Source organism: Otolemur garnettii, unplaced genomic scaffold (assembly GCF_000181295.1).
Source record: "Otolemur garnettii isolate 467f Iridium unplaced genomic scaffold, OtoGar3 scaffold00069, whole genome shotgun sequence".
Taxonomy (NCBI): Eukaryota; Metazoa; Chordata; class Mammalia; order Primates; family Galagidae; genus Otolemur; species Otolemur garnettii.
This window is the reverse complement of record NW_003852464.1, coordinates 2,910,541-2,930,082: the sequence shown is the minus strand read 5'-3', so window position 1 is coordinate 2,930,082 and position 19,542 is coordinate 2,910,541. Positions and strand designations below refer to the sequence as shown.

The 19,542-nt window shown below is 38.8% G+C and overlaps 1 protein-coding gene across 1 annotated transcript in view; it reads right to left on the bottom strand.

Annotated features, from left to right (window-relative positions):
• The window catches only part of SLIT2 (slit guidance ligand 2), a 344,584-nt gene extending 325,599 nt beyond the window's left edge, over nt 1-18,985 (bottom strand). Inside the window, exons 1-4 of the mRNA XM_023515340.1 lie at nt 18,641-18,985; nt 15,896-15,967; nt 14,646-14,717; nt 3,475-3,546 (exon numbers count right to left, since the gene is read on the bottom strand). Coding sequence (XP_023371108.1) covers nt 3,475-3,546; nt 14,646-14,717; nt 15,896-15,967; nt 18,641-18,819 — 395 coding nt within the window. The 5' untranslated portion in view covers nt 18,820-18,985. The remainder of the gene's footprint in view (nt 1-3,474; nt 3,547-14,645; nt 14,718-15,895; nt 15,968-18,640) is intronic.
• Between the last annotated feature and the right edge of the window lie 557 nt (nt 18,986-19,542).

Genomic DNA, 19,542 nt, shown 5'->3' with positions numbered 1-19,542 from the left:
AACCTACAACCCATCCTTCCTTACTTTCCTCCCTTTACTTACACTTCCCATCTGTCAACAAGTGCTTGTAATTTTATTACACTGTCCTGTAGTTGATGCAGAGTTGGTATTATTTTACAGATTTCTGTTAATGGACTGGATAAATGGTAATGGTATTTCAACTAGTCTCCTGCTCCAACAAACACAGCTGCAACTGTGCTACTATTTCTGAGCAAACATCTTGACCTGAACATGTAGTGCTCTCTCAACCCGTCCAGAGAGAAATTGGAGCAGACAGCAAAGGAAAAGCGTATTTGGCCGCTAGCAGCAACCGACCGTGTCGAATCATAATTCATATTCAGTAGACCCTCTTTTGCTTTTATATTGCACTTAAGAGTTTGCAAAAAGCATCTTGGCTTCTTCCCCTGGCATCTTGTTTTCAGCTCTGGGTCAAAAGATGATTTATTTATTACAAAAGCTCAAAGACAATCAACCTATTGTCCAGTACATCAGATTAGCTTTCATCTAAGCAAATCAATGCTAAAAAGTAAACATCAGTGTATAAACTACACAGTCTATTAAACTGGTCAACGTTTCTGGTGATTAAAAAAATACCCTTTTTATTGGTTATAAGGGAAAAATAGGAGAAAGGATGGGCAAGAGATAGAAGGAAAGAAGTACATTTAGATATCAGCATCCTGTGACAGGTTATAGAGAGAAAATAAACATTACATTTATTGTATTAGTTCTAGAGATTTGTCTCTATCATACTGTAGGTGCAACTATGGTTCAGTTACTAAGTATATGCAACAGTCAAATACTTTCCTTGTCCCAATATTTTTTCCTATTATTTGTCAAAACTTCTGCATCTGTTTTTTTTTCCTGTCATGCGTACTTCTAAAAAATTTTTCCTTTTGAAATGAACATTTTGAAAGACACTTTTGTATGTAGGTTTGTGCAAATTTTTCCATCCGCTAGAGTACCTGTTTCAGATGTGCTCCTGGGCACTTCTATCATACAAAGAAAATCTCAACCTGCACCCACCAATTTCACAAGCTTTTGATCATCTGTTAATTTTTAAGAATGGTTGTTAAATTTAATTAGCAATTCCTAGCATAAAACAGTCCTCACTCACGTGCAGTTTGTAACTTATCACTCAAGAGAAGTATCACTGTTTACCCTTCATCTAAGTCTAATTCGGGGGAGGCCTGAGTTCCTCAAGTCAAAAGAAGATTCCTGCTCTAAGGATGCAGATAAAATTACCCCTTTAGCTTCCTATGTGCATCTAATACCTATTTCAGGTCACGTTCCCAAGTAAAGATGAGTATTTCTTTCAATATTAAACATCAAAACATCAAAGTATAATTTCAGGCATATCTAAATACATCAAAATATTTGCATCCGTCTTGCAACTAATTCCAACTAACAGATACAACTTTAACTTGTATGACTCCCCAGGGTAAGTCTTTCGAGCCAAACAGGAACATACACACACAGAACATATTTTCTAACTACCCCGTTCCCCATTTATGAACATGTCTTTATTTAGTGAGGAAACACTGGCTTAGCGTTTGTTTGTTTGTTTTTCCAGAATACTATGGGGGTACAAACGTTTTGGTTATGGGTTCTGTTTCTATAATTCTCTTTTCAAAGATTTCAAGTCTTTTTCTTTCACACAGCAGCTGCATTAAGTTACAAAAGCAAAAGAAAACATAATAGAAAATCTCTCGCTTCACCACATGGTACTGTCAAAGATGGAAGCACGTTGAACAGAGTGTAATTTGCAGATGGGGGATTCTGCCCTGGATTATACCTCCCGAAAACTCCTGGGGAACTTGATCCACCTGCCTCCAAACTAAACATCAAACAGTCTTGTTTCTCAGAGATAGTGTCTCCTTGACTTAATCATTTTAATTCCAGATAACAGATATTCTCTTTAAAATTATATTTTTATAGCACCTAGAAAATGGACTTTCCTTGACTGCTATGTATTGTTTTAAAATACACACAAGCAGGAAAGCAGAAGTTAGCAGTACTCATTGTATATTAGCTGGAAGTTAATTCTTTAAAAATCTCCTCAATCATCAATAATTAAAGCAGAGAGTGCAATATTATTAGAACCAACTCTGTGGCCCTTCCTTTGAAATATAATTTTAGCAAATGATAAAGATTTTAAGATTAGATTTTGCTATCATCTTTCCAGCAATCTGCATCTTGTTCACTTGTTAGAAAGAGTTCCTAATTTTTTTTTTTTTTTTTGCTAAAAGATGGTTTCAAAGTATCCTTATTTGATTTTTTAAAAATCTACTTAAATAGAGCTATTTAAGCAGCAGGAACAAAAAAATTATTTAAAAAGAAGAGAAGAAAGCCTGCCAGGTGACTTTGGTTATCCTCAGAGGAAGAGAGTCAGGCAAATCAGATTCTCAGCAAAATGGTGCCACAGATGGGGAAGTTCTTTCTACGCTGAGTGAAGGTAGGAGGAGGCCCTAACACGAATCCTCATTATAATAAGGGCAGGGGTGTAGGAACTGATAACAGCCCTAAAGCCTTGGCTACAAAGTCAAGTTTGAAGAAATGCAATATCAAGTTTGGAGAAACGCAATATGCTCGTGCTGTCTGCAAACACTCCCGCATGGGCCTTCCCCAGCATCCCAGGAAGGGGGCCACTCGGAGCAGTTGCTCTCTATCCCAGCAGTTCTTCCACACCACGCACACACATCAATAATCATAGCCATTTATTTTCCCGACACTTTGTACTTTATCTCCCATCTGCACAAAATCATGCATATGGCTGAAAATCTCATCTTAAAAGTTTTCTAAAATGTGTTTTCACTATTACACATTAGCTCAGCAAACAAGCATCCCAGGGAGGAGAAACTGATTCTCCTTCATATTCACGTTACGCTCCTTTAAAGAACTCCTTCCTTTCACAGCCTATGACCTATTTGATATGAAAACCTTGCCTTCGTATTGCAGAGTTTGGGATTCTGGCTTCAAAAGGAACATTTAGGAGGAACTTTACAGCCCTCTTTAAATGCCTTATAATAATATTTTCAGACTAATAAACACTACTGCTTGACTACAGGAACAATACCCCAAAAAAGCTGACATTAAAAACCTCAACTTTACAAGGAAACACTGCCAACTTCCTCATGAGAGGAAGCACAGTAGCAATTTTTCTCTTCAAAATGCAATCATTGAAAGTTTCCATACAAAATTAGGTAAACCTCACCATCATCTCACGACCAGAAGAAAAGAATAATACAATTTCTGTAACACGCGTAATAAGCCACAAAATACTAACCAAAGGAAACAAGCAGGATGACTGGAAATCTAATCATAAATCTCCTTAAGAAAAAACAAGAAAGGCAAACTTTTAATCCATTAATCTATGAGTGAATAGATTCCAGGAAAGCACAAGGAAACAGATCCAAAACGCATTTAATAAACTCAAGGTACTACCCAAAGCAACAATAACTATCTGTGTCTACTTACAGCCTGTACAGCTTCGAAGTCCCAAGAAACAGCAACTCAGGAAACAGCTGAAGGTGGTTTCTGTTTAAACGCCTTTTGAGAAAACAAAAACAAAGCTTGTGTTACACAGAATATACCCAACAAGGAGCCTGTGATTTGGTAGTGTCATGCCTTATCTTGTATTTCAAGAAAGAATGAAATGACATTCACGAGAATTGAAGCACTGCAAATCAAAACCTGGTTACACCTTCTGTTATACGATTCTATAAAGCAATTTTTCATTGTGCTTACTTACTCTGATGATGACTACTGGGGCCTAAACTCTGAACTCAAATCCTGTGCCAACATCAGTCATCCAGCATGTATATACATGGATAAAGGATGTCCTAACTCAGACTTTAGAGCCTAAGTTAGCTGCAGAAACATCACAGCAGATTACCTTAAAATAATTCGAATGCTGTCCCATTTCACCTAAATCTTCAGCCATACTGTTGTGGGCAGATGGAAATTTTGATTTTGTTAGTTTTTCATCTCATTGGGATAAAAAAAGAAGTATGAGAAACTGTCAGCATCATTTGTCTCCGTAGGCAAAATCAGAAGAAAACCAACCCAAAGTTCAAAACTCAACCCACAGCTCCCAAGCCTTAACTGAATTTAAGGCTCAGAGCTACAACTAATAATGGAATCAGAAGTGTTTAAGTAATGTTTTAAAATGTTTAAATGACATTCTTTGTTTTAGAAAAGAATTTGGTTGCAACTCTAACTTGATTTCAGGCTTGATGTCACGTATCTAAGTTCTTTCGGGATAAGCACACCTAGTAACTAAAGAGGGGGCAGATCCCATCTCTGATGTACTAACACCCCAGTCCCATCTGTTTGAAAATGTATAACTTCAAATTAAAAATAATTTTCATCTCTCTGCTTTTCTCAAATCTAAATAAAATGATAAAAAGCCGATATAAAATGATGCAAATGATTTAAAAGTTGCTTCACTCCAGAGAAAAGTAGTTCCAGAAACTAATGTCACACTGAAGAAACCAGAGGTATTTTTTTAAGTCTTAAAGATAAGGAAAAGACGGCATACCAATCCCAACATATTGAAAGGACTATCAGGTAGATGCAGAATTATACTTATTTAGTCCCCAGAGGGTAGAAATGTGACATGTGATTGTAATATCTGCTAAAAAGTAGATTATAGGGAATTAGATTATAGCAAAGAACTTTGAAGAATTAGAGATATTAAGGAATGAAAACTCTCAACCCCTTGTCCCAAACATATTCAAATAGAGGCTACACATGGTTTTTGTCATTGTTGTTGTATGTTTTTCCTGCACGTGATGGAATAAAAGGAAATTCTCTACTAGATGAGAAGTGCACCAGGTGAACCTCAAAACTTCTTGCAATTATAAAATACCACAAGGCAACGATGGCAACTGTAACTTTTGTTATGTGAACTCATATTGCTAAGAAGCTGGTCATCCAAAGAAAAAGTAAAATAAAAAGTCTACAGAAACATTCTCAGCACTTAGAAAATGCATGCTAATGAAATGTATGGCAAGACTAGTGGGGGCAAATGGTGGAATCAGTGGTGAAAGGGCAGATTTACTCCCCACTTGCACCATTTTTATGGCTAAAGCACAAAACAAGATGATTCAAAGTGAATCCAGAGCTTTTATTCATTTGTTCTGTGTTGGGCATGATTCTGAGGAGAATTTCCAAAGTCTACCATTACACTGTTTCAATAAATTACAGCTTAATTATTACTCTGTTAAAAAAAATAGACAACAAAAATTGCTATAATGGTTATGAGAACGCTTTCTAGAAAAGCAACCACTCTTGAAAGGACCCCACTGCCCAGAGAGCCAATCCCAATTCCTGAAATGGCAGAGATGGGCTTTTTAAGGTGATTAAATCCACCAGATTGACAAATCTCTTCTGTGAGTCTCTCCTCAAAATAAGCATGTTCCTCATGCCCTAGTCCTTGCAGAGACAGCTCCTGGGCAGACTGCTTTCTCTCTTCTGCAAATGGTATTCTTACATCCTCTGGGAAACTTCCCTGGATGCTCCTACTTAAAACTAATGCTCTGGCAGTGAGCCCATAAGAGTCCCTCACACCATATAATATTTATTCATCCTCTGGTCTCTTTCCACTAGGCTGGGAGCTCTCTAAGGATAGAGACTAAATCTCTTCCTTTTTTTTTTTTTTTGGTACTTAGTAGGTTTTGAACCATATCAAAAGGCACGGGGAGAAGTCTGTTCTCATGCAACACTTCCCAACCTTCCTTGTCACTTGGTAGGTTCTTAGGAAATGTTACATGAGAACAGACTATTCTCTTTGCACTTTGATGCAGTTCAGCAAAGCTCTACCACATGCATTCTACATCAGGCCCCTTGTTCTTGGCATACTCCCTGGGGGACCTTCGAAGCTTCTATGTCCCTTTGCAGCTGACCAAATCTCCACAAAACCTGCTGTCATATGTCCCATAGGAGTAGGACAGCTTCCTTACCTACTTCCCCTCATCCCACACATTCCTGAAATCACCTAGAATTTGGAAAGAATAAATGTATTTAAACAAATAAAGATGTAAGTGTGACTTGACAGATGCTACCAGGTTTCTTGTTAATGGGTCTACATGAGTATAATTTGTATATTGTGAGAAAGTCATTTCAGATTGAGTGCTAACAGTGTCATTTTCTTAATTATTATTGTCATTTTCTTATTCCCAATGGCTCTGAATTCACTCCACAAGTAACAACTAGCACATATTAAGCTTACAGTGTGATGGTTTACAAGTTCTCTGGTTCACCCTTTCACAACATCTCTGTGAATAAGTATGATTGTTCCTGCTGCTCTGAAGAGACACACACCTCAAAGACAGAAAGCTGAGACCTGAATTCAGATGGTGAAACTCCAGCATATATTCTCTGAATCACTCCTCTGAAAATAAATAACAGTCTAAAATTCCCAAGCAATAATTCAAAATAATATCAAGCTGAAACTCTCCTTCTCATCTATTCTTCCTAAAGAAAAACATACTTTTATATTATCCATTTCTTCTTCTTCTTTTTTTTTTTTTTTTAAGACAGAGTCTCAAGCTTTTGCCCTGGGTAGAGTACCATGGCATCATAGCTCATAGCAACCTCCACCTCTTGGGCTCAAGTGATCCTTTTGCCTCAGTTTTTCTATTTTTAAAAGAGACGGGGAGTCTCACTTTAGTTCAGGCTGGTCTCGAATTGGTGAGCTCAAGTGAACTGCCTGCCTCAGCCTCCCAAAGTGCTAGGATTACAGGTGTGAGCCATTGTGCCCCGGCCTAAAGTCCATTTCTTAAATATCACTAATCACCTGAGTTTTATTTCCTTTAAAAAGCTAGCCATTGTGTTCAATTTACTGTTTTAAATGCTCATTTTATCTACTTAAAATACCTAAAGCTGAAAGAAAACTGAAAATATGTATAACACATTTCCCCTGAATGCAAGTAGTTTATCATCATTATTTCATGAAAATTATTATGAGTTATCTTTAATATATCTAAACTAACCATGACATATTTCTGTGTCAAGCATAAATCAAGGTAGTATCACACACAAAAAGGGAAGATAACAGTAAGAGATCTGATAATACGTGTAGGGGAAAAAAACAGTATAAATTTGCCCTTTTTTGCTTTAAAAGAATTTCAGGGAACTTTTGGCTCTTTTTTCTTCCATTCTGTCTTCCATCAGTTCTAAGGTTAAATGGTCATGCAAACATTAAAATAAAAAGTGAAACTTCCAAAATATTTACAGGGGAGATTCTTGCACAATAACCAGAAATTAAATCCTAAAAACTAAAAGAGGTTTTTTTTTTTAAATCAGAATTTCTCTAAAGACTATTAGACAAAGCAATTGCACAAAACTATTTATGAAAAAGAATTACTGAATAGAACTGGAGAAAAAGCCTGATTTCTAATGCCCCAGAAAATCTCTTGGTGGCTTGAAGAGGTAATGGCATGGTCAGAACTCTCACTGAGCTGAAGTTAAAAACATGATGGTCCCAGCACAGGAGAACGGCATGCTGTGACTTAAAAGACACTGCATAATATTATTTGTGGAAGCCAAAATGAATTAGCACCATTAAACAGACCAGGTGAGTCAATTAATTAACCACCGTTCGGAGGAGGGACAACTAATTGTTCTGAAGGAGAAAAGAGGTATAGGGACATTTATCTCCTGTGTCCTCCCTCCTAGATGGATCTGCCCACAGATCATAGGACTGTGGCTGAATTCTCTAGATTGTAATTCACTGTTTCAGAAAGGTGTGTGATGGATCTCTCTGAGATATTTTTTCTCAAGGCAAAGATGAGAAGGGATCCCAACAACCATCTGCTCCGTACCACCAGCTATTCTCAGGGTGACTTTCAGAGGGGTTAATGATATTTCTGTGTTGCACAAAACAGCCACTGCTTCTGAAATGTTCATTCTTAATCTCAACTTGAAGGGCGTTATTGACAACCATAGTCTTAAATTATTATCTGCCAGCTGCCCCTGTGACTCTTGTCCTTTGGGAGAGGTTATAGGGTCTAACTTTTTGCAACTTTCACCTCAATTCAATTAACATTCACCAACTTTCATCTAATCTAATTCAAAGCAAGATGTACACATTTTTACCAGAGTTAGCAAACATTTTACACTTCAGATTTATATGTCTTTATAAATACAAGGTATGGTTAGCTGCTGGAATAAGAGTTCAATGAAATGTTCCCTTAAAAGGTCTATCATTTCTAAACTCCTATTGCTCATACATAAACCATCAAGAGCAAAACTAATCCCCTCCCTCTTCTGGCTCTTCTCAGGTCAATTTCCAGTTTCTCTTTTTAAAATGATTTTATTCCAACATTTTTAAAGCAAATATTTTAATACCTGTCTTATATTACATAAATTAAATAAAGTTTATATGTATAGCAGCGATACCAATGGTCATTTAATCCTTTGTTATGCTACGGAGGTCAACAATTACTAATAAAAACGTTGGTTCCTTATTTGTCCCCTTATTTTTGGATATTTCTCTGCAGATTCAGACAGAGTATGAAAAACACCCTAAAAGAAACCTTTGATCCTATGCCATGAGACAAAGAAGATCAGAATGAAAGGACAGCAAATATGAATGCAAAGAAAGTCAAATTTATGATATGCAGACTTTGCAGTGCTTCTCAACCTTCCTAATGCTGCAATGTATTTTTATTGTTAAAAAGGGGTCACGATCCACAGGTAACCGCTGCTTTAACAGCTCAGATAATTCCTCAACTCAGTTTTTGAAAAATAAATGATATGTGTTGTAACGCACAGGAATAGTTTTTTAAGTGCTGTGAGCAGAGCATTTTGTGAAACTGTGTATGTTATCTCACTTAACTCATGTATCACCACTATGAGAAGTAATAAGAATTATCCTTGTTTCAAAGATGAAGAAACTGAAGTTTTGAAAGATGTACAAATGTGTTCACGATCTCTCAGCAGATTTGAAACCAAATGTCACTTTTACCTAATGTAAGGTAACTTGTACCTGACTTGTAAGGAGGGAATGAGAGGAGATTATATCTCCTTAGAAAACATAATCAAAATACAATCAGTGAGACTTTGCTTGGGATTCCATGGGGCACTCAGCACCAGCACAGGAAGTTACAAGGTGCCTAAGAACGGGGTTTCTAGAGAATCTACACTCCCTGTTTTATTGGCAGAACCTACAATAGCAGCAGGAAGCCAGCGTTCCCTGTAAATGTCTCTCTGTCCATCCAGAGACAGACATTGTAAAGACAGCCACCAAATATTTTTTTAGGTGTTACTATAAAGAAATACTCTAATTTTTGATAATACCAAGAAAGCTCTATTGTGACCAGATTTTTATTCTGAAAGCGTTTTCACCAATATTCCTCTAGTGCAGCAGGCAAAATCTGCTTTTAAAAAAGATAATTGTGATCTATGTGAAGTCTATTCAGAAAAGTCTCTCGTTCTATGGAAAGTTGTGAAATTCAGTCTAGAGGTCATAATTCAAGCAGAAAGGTACGCGGAAGGCATGAAAGACGGAATTAAATGTAAAATGTTTGACATTCACTGCTTCCACAAATACATTGTAACAGTGCAAACTAACCCACTCATTTCAGGGGAGGTATAAAGGACACAGCATCCAGCAAACACTGTCACAAAGGATGAGCCCAAAACAGATGTGGGAAAAATAAACAGCCTTGCTGCTTCAGAATGTATAAATGGTCCACAGAGAGCCAAGGGGCCTTCTCACCACTGTTCAACTTCAAGGCCATAAAATATGTGGCATGAGAAGCCCTCTCAGATGGATTCAAGGCTCTGCTAAACTTTTAATAGTGCGCAGACATTAAACTTTTCTCTGACCGTGGGATCAATCAACATAATTTAAAAATAGTTGATGTCACTTTCAGACAGGTGAAAATAATTTACATTCAAAGACTATCCCAATTTCTAGGATACTTTTACATTCTGCAGTGGGCATGCTCAGCCTCTGTAACAGAGTTTGAAGTGTTCTTTAAAGAGACTTCACAAGGAAATGACCACGGTCATTTTAAAATGAAGTGTACAGATCCCGGGAGACAATCCCTTTGAAGATGGGCTTGCATTCTGTTCCAAGGAGATCAGGACTGTTAGTTTGCCCTTAATGGAAGGTATGTGTATATGTTGCCTATAAACTTGTAGAACTGTTCAGAAGGGGGAGTTCTCTAGATCCTTTATGAACCGAGGATAAACTGTGCTTTCAGACCTGTTCAACAACATATTCTCTACTTGAACTCATGTGTAAAGCCCCAAACAAAAAGAAAAAAAAAACCTAGCGTGTCACAGTTCTGCAGCTTTCCTCATGTGGCTGGTCACAAAAATAGGCGAGGTATGTGCATGCCGGGAGAACTAACTCAGTATCACCTTCAAATAAACACACGAAGAAACGAACCAACCACCAACTAAATAAATAAAATTTCCTGTTAGATCCCATTTCTTCCAAATATAGTGTTTAGTCAAATTTAGGCTCTACTATAAATGGGTTTAGATGCTTCTACATTAAAATGGTGGACACTTTAAAATATCTAAAATAATGGCTTTATTTTCCAAGATTCCATATGTGTTCTTATTGTAACAAGTTTCAGAACTCAGTTTTCAAGGAAAAAGTCATATCGAATGACAAAACTAGTAGGAGAAATGTCATTTCAGACCCAACAATACCAAAACTGGGAGCGTTTAGGGCAATTTTGCTCTGAAAAGCACACACTTATACATCATTTCTCACTTCCGCCATTTCCATCCTTTAAGGCTGTAAGATGTTCACGCAAGTGTTCACGCAAAGACTAAGAGAGGTTTTCCACGCTCTGCTGTTGGTTCTCACCAACATAATCCAGGCATATGTGCATTTCATTTTATCAGCCTTGAAGTAAATAACAAAATATCCTAAAATTGACAACTTTAAAAAATTTTATAAACTTTCTCTTATTCTTGCACTTGTGTTATCATGGAACTTTGAACATAAGAATATGATTATGCTCGTGTGGCTTGAGTCCCCATAAAAGGCCATAAAACAGAAGTTAATACCTGCAGCATAATTCCCTAAACTCTAAGTGAACAACAGAATTTTACACCAGTCCACTGAATTTGTGTTGCAGTGTTATTTTTTTAACCCTCTTAGACACATACCAGCCAAGACATATCTTGCATTAAAAATTATTGCATGGAGAATTTATTGTAGATATACACAGGCATCTTTCTGTGAAGTGTTTTTAAAAAGCAGACTTCTCAAGCGCTCCAATTCGTTGCTACAGTTTATCTAAAGTCTGACTTTTTTTTCCCCCCTCTATAAATTTCCATCGAATTAACTAGTCATTTATTTACTTTAGATTTCATTTGAGCTTAAATAGGAGACCTGTTCATATAATGTCCATGAGGAACATTCTCAAGGCTTCATCTTCAGCACAGAGACCCGAGTGCTACTTACAACAGAGAGCACCCTAGGAATTCTGCCACTGACATGTTAGGGTTGGGAGTATAGTATCAAACTGTCAAAACCAGAAACAATGTGTGCTCATGGTATGTAGGCATGATTAAAACGTATTCCTTGCACAGTGATTCATAACCACATTCTGATCATGAGGGGTCATCTCATGTTGTTTTCTATAGAATACAAAGAAGAAAAAAGAGGCAAAAGATGGGAGGCAGTTAAAGAAGGAAGAAAAGAAGAGGGAGTGAGGTTTTTAATATTTGTGTCTTGACATCTGGTTGAAAATTTTGTATGTCATGCATTCTTAGTCGTGAAAAAAATATCTTTCTTTTGTTGCTATAATTCTTTGATTTAAAAATAATGACTTCCCCATTACACGCTGAAATTAAATTCAAAACAACAACAGGACCCTGTTTCTTACAGATTAAAAAGTCGATTTTTTAAAAAGGCATAGACCTTATCTTCTGTTTTCACATTGGTCTTCTTTCCCTAGATCAAGTTCCAATGCCATCAACATAAGAAGGAAAAACTTATCACTTTGGCATAGTCACAAAATGGCATTTGGAATGGTTTTCATTTTATCATTTTAAAATGAAAATAACTTAGAACCATAATTTCCACACAAATAAAAGTAAGGCTTTTATTTTGTTTTGTTCTTCACACAAGGAATGAAATTTATGTCACTATTCACTATATGAATGGCATTTACAGCATAAAACTATACACCTCTCCTTAGAGCTCCAGCTTAAAATTCGACATCTAAATTGTTGAAAATATATATGTTTACATAACACATTGTTAAAAATCAATTGATTACTTCCTATCTCTCACATTCAAAGTTCTTGTAGCTTCTTGATAAAGCAAGCAATTTTTGTGATGTTAATTATACTGACTGAAATAACAGTATATATCACAGGGCAGGCCATAGTATTCGATTATAGAACTCTCTGGATAGTTTTCAATTTTTATTTTTTAAAACAATATACTGCACAAAATCTGAAATAGTTTGTCTCACAATAGCTTCAATGTATTCTTTGGCAAAACTGCCTTGCCATTTAATGTATTTAAAAAAAATAAATATTTGAAAAGTGTATCCACAATGTTCCTAAGAAATGGTTTTGAATTCCAGAGTCCCAAGGAGATGAATTGGCTGTCAGATAACAATGTGCTTCCATCAGATGGACTTGGCAGTTGTAAACAAAAGGAATTTTCTCAGCTTTTCCTCACAAATATGAAATATTTGCTCTCAGCCAACAGCTGGGGTGATTTAAAGTAGTCCTGCATATATATTAGTTTTCATTCAAAATTACAAATCCTCCTCCCACTCTGAAACATCTGACTTAGTACAACAGAAAATTGTTCTGAGATGAAGTGCCATTCCCAGGGGAATTAAAGTCAAAAAATAGGACCTACTTACAACTCGAATCAACTTTCAGATCACACAGCGTCTGGTTAATAATTTTTTAAGAAAAGTTAATTTATTCAAGATGAAAGTTCAGAGGATATCCTGAAGTGGCTTTAAAAATAATGAGAAAGTTTGTGTGGTGCTAGTCTTCCTGAAAATATTTAAAACTATAATAATACAACCGAGAGAGAGACCATGTGAAAAGTCATCAAGATTCCTTCAATGATTTGGAAATGGTTTAAGTAGCAAAATATAGATATTGCCATATGATAGCTAAAAGTCACTCTTGAAAAAACTGTCAATGTTTAAATGGTGATGTAAATTATCTATTCATCTTACCAAACATTTAAATTATATTAATATTTTTTAAATGGATGAATTAAAATATCTTTGCAAAGTACTCATTAGAAATTAGCTATTCATATAAGACTATGAAGGCAATCTAAGAATATATAGTTTTAGAGTAATTTTATATATTTACAGATAGTTTAGGAACTCACAAACTTTGTTATAAATGCAACCAAATATTTACCTTGCTTTTATTTTCTGAAAAAAAAACTACCTAAAGTAGTGGTTTTAAATTTATTTTGAATACCACAGTTATATACCCTATATTGTAATATTTTATTTATTATGAATAAATCTTTATAGTAATAAAAAATAGACATTGTTGTGTTTTAATTGAACTGATAAAAAATATAGTCCATATATGTATAAATATCTTAGACAGTAGCAAGCCGTTTTTCTACTTGTGAACAAGCAAACCAAATTAATTTCTGCACTTGGGCCCAGGGAATCTGAATGTGTGTTCCAACTAAATTAACATTTTATATCATTATTGTAAAGAAAAAAATTATTTTTACTTAAAGTCACTATTAGGGCAGGCATTAAAACATATTGAAATAATTGTTGCTACTTTTAATAGACCTACTACTTGCCCTTAAAATGCAAACACACCAGACTTGAAGTATCACGGTACATAAGACATGGAATTCAAACTTCAAATTACAAGTCTGTAACTTATCCTAATAATTTCAGACAGTGGTTTTGTGTTTTGTAGAAATACACTGTAAACGTTTTTTAAAACCAGTCAAATAATATGTATAAATCCATGAGACTGCACGTTGGAAATCATATATCTTATAGTCTGAAGTCTACAATTTAATCTTCTTGGAAAAAAAGAACAAACATTGTATGACCACACTTTGATAACACAGTTGTTACTTTAAAACAATCTCTGACTGATTTTTCTAGCTGGAATATTTAAAAGGCTAATACAGAATAATGAAATAAAACTGTGAAAGTTACTAACAATGTGCACACAAATGTTAAAAATTAAAAAGCAAAATCTCCATCATTAGGAATTTTAAAATTTCCTCAAATGTCACTAACAACACACAAAACAGCGGCCAGCAACATGGAAATTAAAACTACCATTAGCAAAACTTTTGTTTTCCACTATGCAACATTAATGCAAGTAAAACAATCACCTTTCTTCCTACATAAGCACACAAAACAAACCAGATAAATAATAAGAAAAACATGAACGTTTTCAGTACCAATGCAATATCAAAAAATTCAATGTCTGAGGAAAGCAAATCTGTATTTTTATTCTTTATTTTTGTACTTTTTATGCAGAAACTCTACTCATTGTAAGCAAGTCTGAAAAGACTACTTATTCATCCCCCTTTTCCTTCCAAAAAACCTTTCAAAAACTAAGACATGAAATCAAAAACAATCCTTGGAATTTGAGTATTTTTAAAAGTACAGTTGTGTTGTCATAAGTTTGGAATTGAAAATACTTACAGTCTCTCTAGTTCTTTAAGATCCTGGAATGCTCCTCTTTCAATGGTGCTAATCTTATTCTCCATTAGCTGACTGAAATACAAAATACGGCATGCTTCTTAACATGACCACTTGCCATCTAAATCAATTTCTATTCACCAACCGAAAACTTGTAACATCTTACCCTTTATAAACTTAAATTTTGCTCTGATTTGAGACTAATATTAAAATTATGATGATATATTTGAAAGAACTCAGGAAAGGGAGATATCAGTGTCCATATCACAAAACTTTCATAGAAAACATTAATATACTTTTAAGATTTACTAGTCAAAACTCTGACCCTTCAACTGTAGCATATCTGAGAAGTAACCCCAGACATTACAGATTTTATAGATTTTTTTTTTGAAAACTGATTTTCAACTTTAAAGAATCAATATACAGTAATTCACCATACACATACTTCAATTCTCATATAGATACATAACAACCATTGGAAGATTCACAATGGTCAAAATGTGTGTCTTAAAAGATGAATACGAAACACGCAGTTGTCAAAATTATGTGGCTATTGAGATGTCAATATTTACAATCCTGTGGGTATAAACAATTTTACATCACATTGACTCTCCAGTATTGTTTTACTCACAGCTAATTTACTCCATTAATTAAAGATATAATCATACTGCAGCAATCTTATAAAAGCCATGAAGACATAAAATATAGAAAACTTAACTCAAAACATGACACATGTATTTTTACAGAAAAAAGTTTTTTTCTACCAAAACCTCTGCTAAAAAGCTTGACTGCTTGATTTAAATATTTGGAAGTATATCTAATTGCTCTTTGGTTAAAAATAGTCTGAACAATTTTTATCTCAGTAATCATAAAATGCACATCCACTTACATATTTTTAGCTATTCTCAAATCCTAAATGTATCAAATGTCTCACATTACTTATTCATATTGTAAAAGCAATTATTCTATATTTTTATATGCGTAAGGCACTTAGGGTATGGTTTAACAAAGATTTGAAGCCATTTTTAGAATGTGGTTTCTATGGCATGCAGCCAATCTTAAAAGCCCAAATCTTTATTAAATGTTATAGTACAATAATAAACACAAAAGAAAGGAAACTGTGACCTTTTAAATGTTTTAGGTTTCTTTTATCAGGAAAGTTATAAAAACTGAGACCAGTAATGATTCAGAACATGCAACCTTAAAACCAAAACCAAAACAATTTCCAAAAAACACAAGAAGGACACACTTACAGAACTCGTAGGTGTCTCAGGCCAGCAAAATCAGTCTTTGTTAACCTTGTGATGTTATTTCCATTCAAATCCCTTAGAGAAAACCAGAAAATCAAAGTTACTATTTTGTATCTATCCACATCTGGTTAAAAGAAGTAAAATTCAAAGCAAGTTAGAAGTTTAAGACTAAAAACACTAATTCAATCACATCTTTACAAAGTCAATGGAAGGGGACAGGAGGGCGATTGTTAAAAGAACATTTTCAAAACGACTCAATGCTTTTATTAAGTTCACTTTAGCTGGCCTGGGACAAGAAAATGAAGCAGTTATCACAAAACGTTCTGTGTGTGTGTGTGTGTGTGTGTGTGTGTTTGTATGGGAGAGCCCTCCATTTTTGTGTAAGTAAAGGCGGGCATATCAATTTCATAGGTATTCTGCTATTTGACTATTTTTGATAGGCACACCCTCAAAAAGTTGCCTTCAGGAACATAACTGTACATTTTTTATACTATTCATGAAGAAATTTCCAAAATTCAGAACACTGTCCTTAGATAGCAAGGAGGCTAAACTTCCTTAGAGCAAAGAAACTGTCATCAATAGAAATGCACTTCAAAGACTAGCATTTATAGACATTGACCTCCCCCCAATTCTACTCTGGTGTAAAAACTGAACTCTTCCTTTGCAGGGAACCCCGCTGTGACAGTAAAGTGAAAACTACCAGTGGGTGCAAGAATGTAAATAGTATTCCAGTCCTGACACTTTTGTCCAGATTTCAGCACCACTTTCCCTTCGTGACTCACAATCCCCTTTACTGGCATTTCGGGTCAAAGATCCGAAATTTGCCCTGTTTCAAATCATTTCAAGTATAATCAGGTTTTGTCGTGATCTGCAGGTTCTTTATGGGAGTAACTTCTCTCTCACCTCGGACTTCAAATCTGCTCCCTAGAAATCCGCACTTAAAGGGTTTACTTTGTCAAAGATAGAACTCTGTGAGTCAGAACCGAGTAAACTCTTCTCTGAAAACTCTTTGTTGATCTTTCATAGCAATTTTTTCCCCAAAGACCTGAAATCGAGGGCTACTCCCCCGCCCCCCGCAGTGCATTCCCTTTTTGTTAAGACGTGTTAGTAGTTAAACTGCTGAGAATGGCATGAAATGACAAAAGCTAGAACAGAATTCTCCGCTGCTCCTCTTTCTTTCTGCCAAACCCACTTCTCCAAACGAAGCAAAGTACCATCAAGTTGTTGGTAAAACTGTTGAAGTCTTTCGCCAGCTATTTGACGTAGCAAGAATCCCCATCCCCCACCCTAGACAAGACACGCCTGGTAGAGACCCAGGTGCCCAGCGCTGAGCTTGGGAAGGAGGGAGGGAAAGGGGACCCAGGGAGGCTGGAGGTAGGGGAGCCTTCTGCAACGGGAAGAAAGGGCTCAACGTGGGCCTTTATATTAAAGGCGAGAGAAATGGGTTGGAGAAGGAGAAGGCTGCTCCAGGCGCAGGGGGCAGCGTGGGTGGGGGAGAGCACGTCAGAGAGCATCTCTTCCGCGGCCAACAACCCTCACACCTGTGGGGGCAAAGAGGCCCAGGAGCCAAGTCCAGACGCGCCGGCCGGAGCTGGACTCGCCCCCCGCCCGCAGCTCCTGCCCAGCCCACGCGCAACCGCGAGAGCAGAGCGCGCCCAGGGCGTTCAGGCAGGCGCGGGGCCGCAGCCTCGGCATTGACAAAGAGAATGGCTTCCATGCTCCACTGCCCTGAACTCGGGAAGCGCCCCACCAGGAGCGCGTGGGCCGTCAACACTGGGTCTGCGTTTACTTCTTCATTAGGGACTCACAGAGACAGGGAGGCGGGGATGTCTGCGGGCAGCAGAGCGCGAAGAGGAGGCAGGGCAGTCGCTGCCACATGAAGGGGCGCAGAAACAGCCGGAAAGGTGGATGGTGGTGGGGGGGGCACAGCGGCTGGGCAGAAAGGGCCAGAGAGGGCAGCCGACGGCCGCGGGGTTGCCTAAACAAGCAGTCCCGGTTAAGCTAGTTCGGATTGAAGAACCCGCACTAACTTCGCTTAGACGATGGGAAGCGGTCCTCCGCCGCAGTCGCCGCCTCTGGCAAGTCCCTTGAGGCCTGACGCCGCCACCTCCTCCCTGAGAAGTGGGGGGAGGGGAAAGAGTCGCGGGATCTGTGCACTGCTACTGTGTGAGCTGTGGTGGTCCCAGGGGCTCCCCTCTTCTCTGCAGTCTGTAGGAAGCACCCTTAGGGCCCCCAAGACCTTTCTCCCTTCTGTTTGTCCCCAGGAGGGCGACACAAAGCCAGCGAGCGGAAGTTTCTCTCTGTTAAGTCCCCCTGCCATCTCCTCCTCTCCAGCCCGCTACAAGAGCGGGACTTTGCCTGGAAACCGACCTGCCAAGTGTTGGCAACCGCAAGGTGACTCGGTTTAAGGAGTCGGTCGAACGAAGTCGCATCTCACTTGCCCAGGTATCTCCAAGTACTTGTCTCCCTACGGAGCCAGAGAACTCGCCCGCAACGGGGCTTCGAGTGGCGGGACCAGAGCGGGGTGGGGGGAGGAATGCACCAAGAGAAGCTGCCGGCTGACCCGCCCCTCTTTGGACAGTGGCCGTTCCCCGTACACTGCCCTCTCGGAGAGCCCATCTCGGGATCCGCGTACAAGAGAGCTACAGAGAACCGTCCCAGGCACAGAACCCAGAGCCTCGACCCGGGTGTCGGGGCAGGGGTGAGAGGCCCAGATAGGGAGGAGGAGGGCGAAGAGCGCATACTCACAGTCTCTCCGTGTTGCGGGGGATATTCCTGGGCACGCTGCGCAGCGCCAGCCCGTGACAGTCCACTGTGCTGCCGGAGCAGGAACACTGCGCGGGGCACGCCTGCGGCGCCACCTCGGTCAGGACAGTCAGCACTAACCCCAGCGACAGGGACAGCGTCTGCCAGCCAGCGCCGCGCATCTTCCCCCGCCGCCTCCTCCCTTGCTGGCGCCGGGGGGGTTTTCTTTAGCTGGTTGCTCCCAGGAAACCGCGCAGTGTCTGAGGCCCCGTACCCGGCGCGGGGCTAACAGCCCAGAGTGCCAGGGGAAAATGTGCACAAAATAATATGAAACTGATAATATTCAAGGCTCTGGAGCCCTCTCAGGCACAGGTCTCCCACCTCCTTCTCCGCCCCTTCCCCCCTCGAGCAGGTTAGGGAGCTCCTTGGGCAACTTTAGGTCCTGAAGATCAATCGGCCTGGCCCAGGCTGCTAGAAGATTGGAGAGCAGCGGGGAGGAGATACGGCGTCCTCTGTCTCACAAGGATCAACTTGGCGGTAAAAGAGCTGGGGTTCCCAACGATCGCAAATATGCCAGGGACAGAGGGGGTGGTTTCTGATCACAAGCACCCCTCTGCAAATCCGATTCTAGAGAGGAGAGTACGAGGCAGAAGAGGGGAGCTCAATAGGGATGGTGGCTCCTAAGTGGACTCTCCGAAGCTAGAAGGCGCAGGAGCGCCGCGGGCGCAGAGCGGAGCGCGCCAGGCGACTGGGCATGGCGCGCGGGGGGCGCACAGGGCATACGCGCAGCCCGGGGGCGCGGGGCGGCGCTGCGGATCGGCGGGCTCCTCTCACTCTCGAGGCCTCTCCCCCGCCCGCGGCTCTGTCGCAGCCCCGACAGGTCGTCCAAATCTCCCGACAGCAGA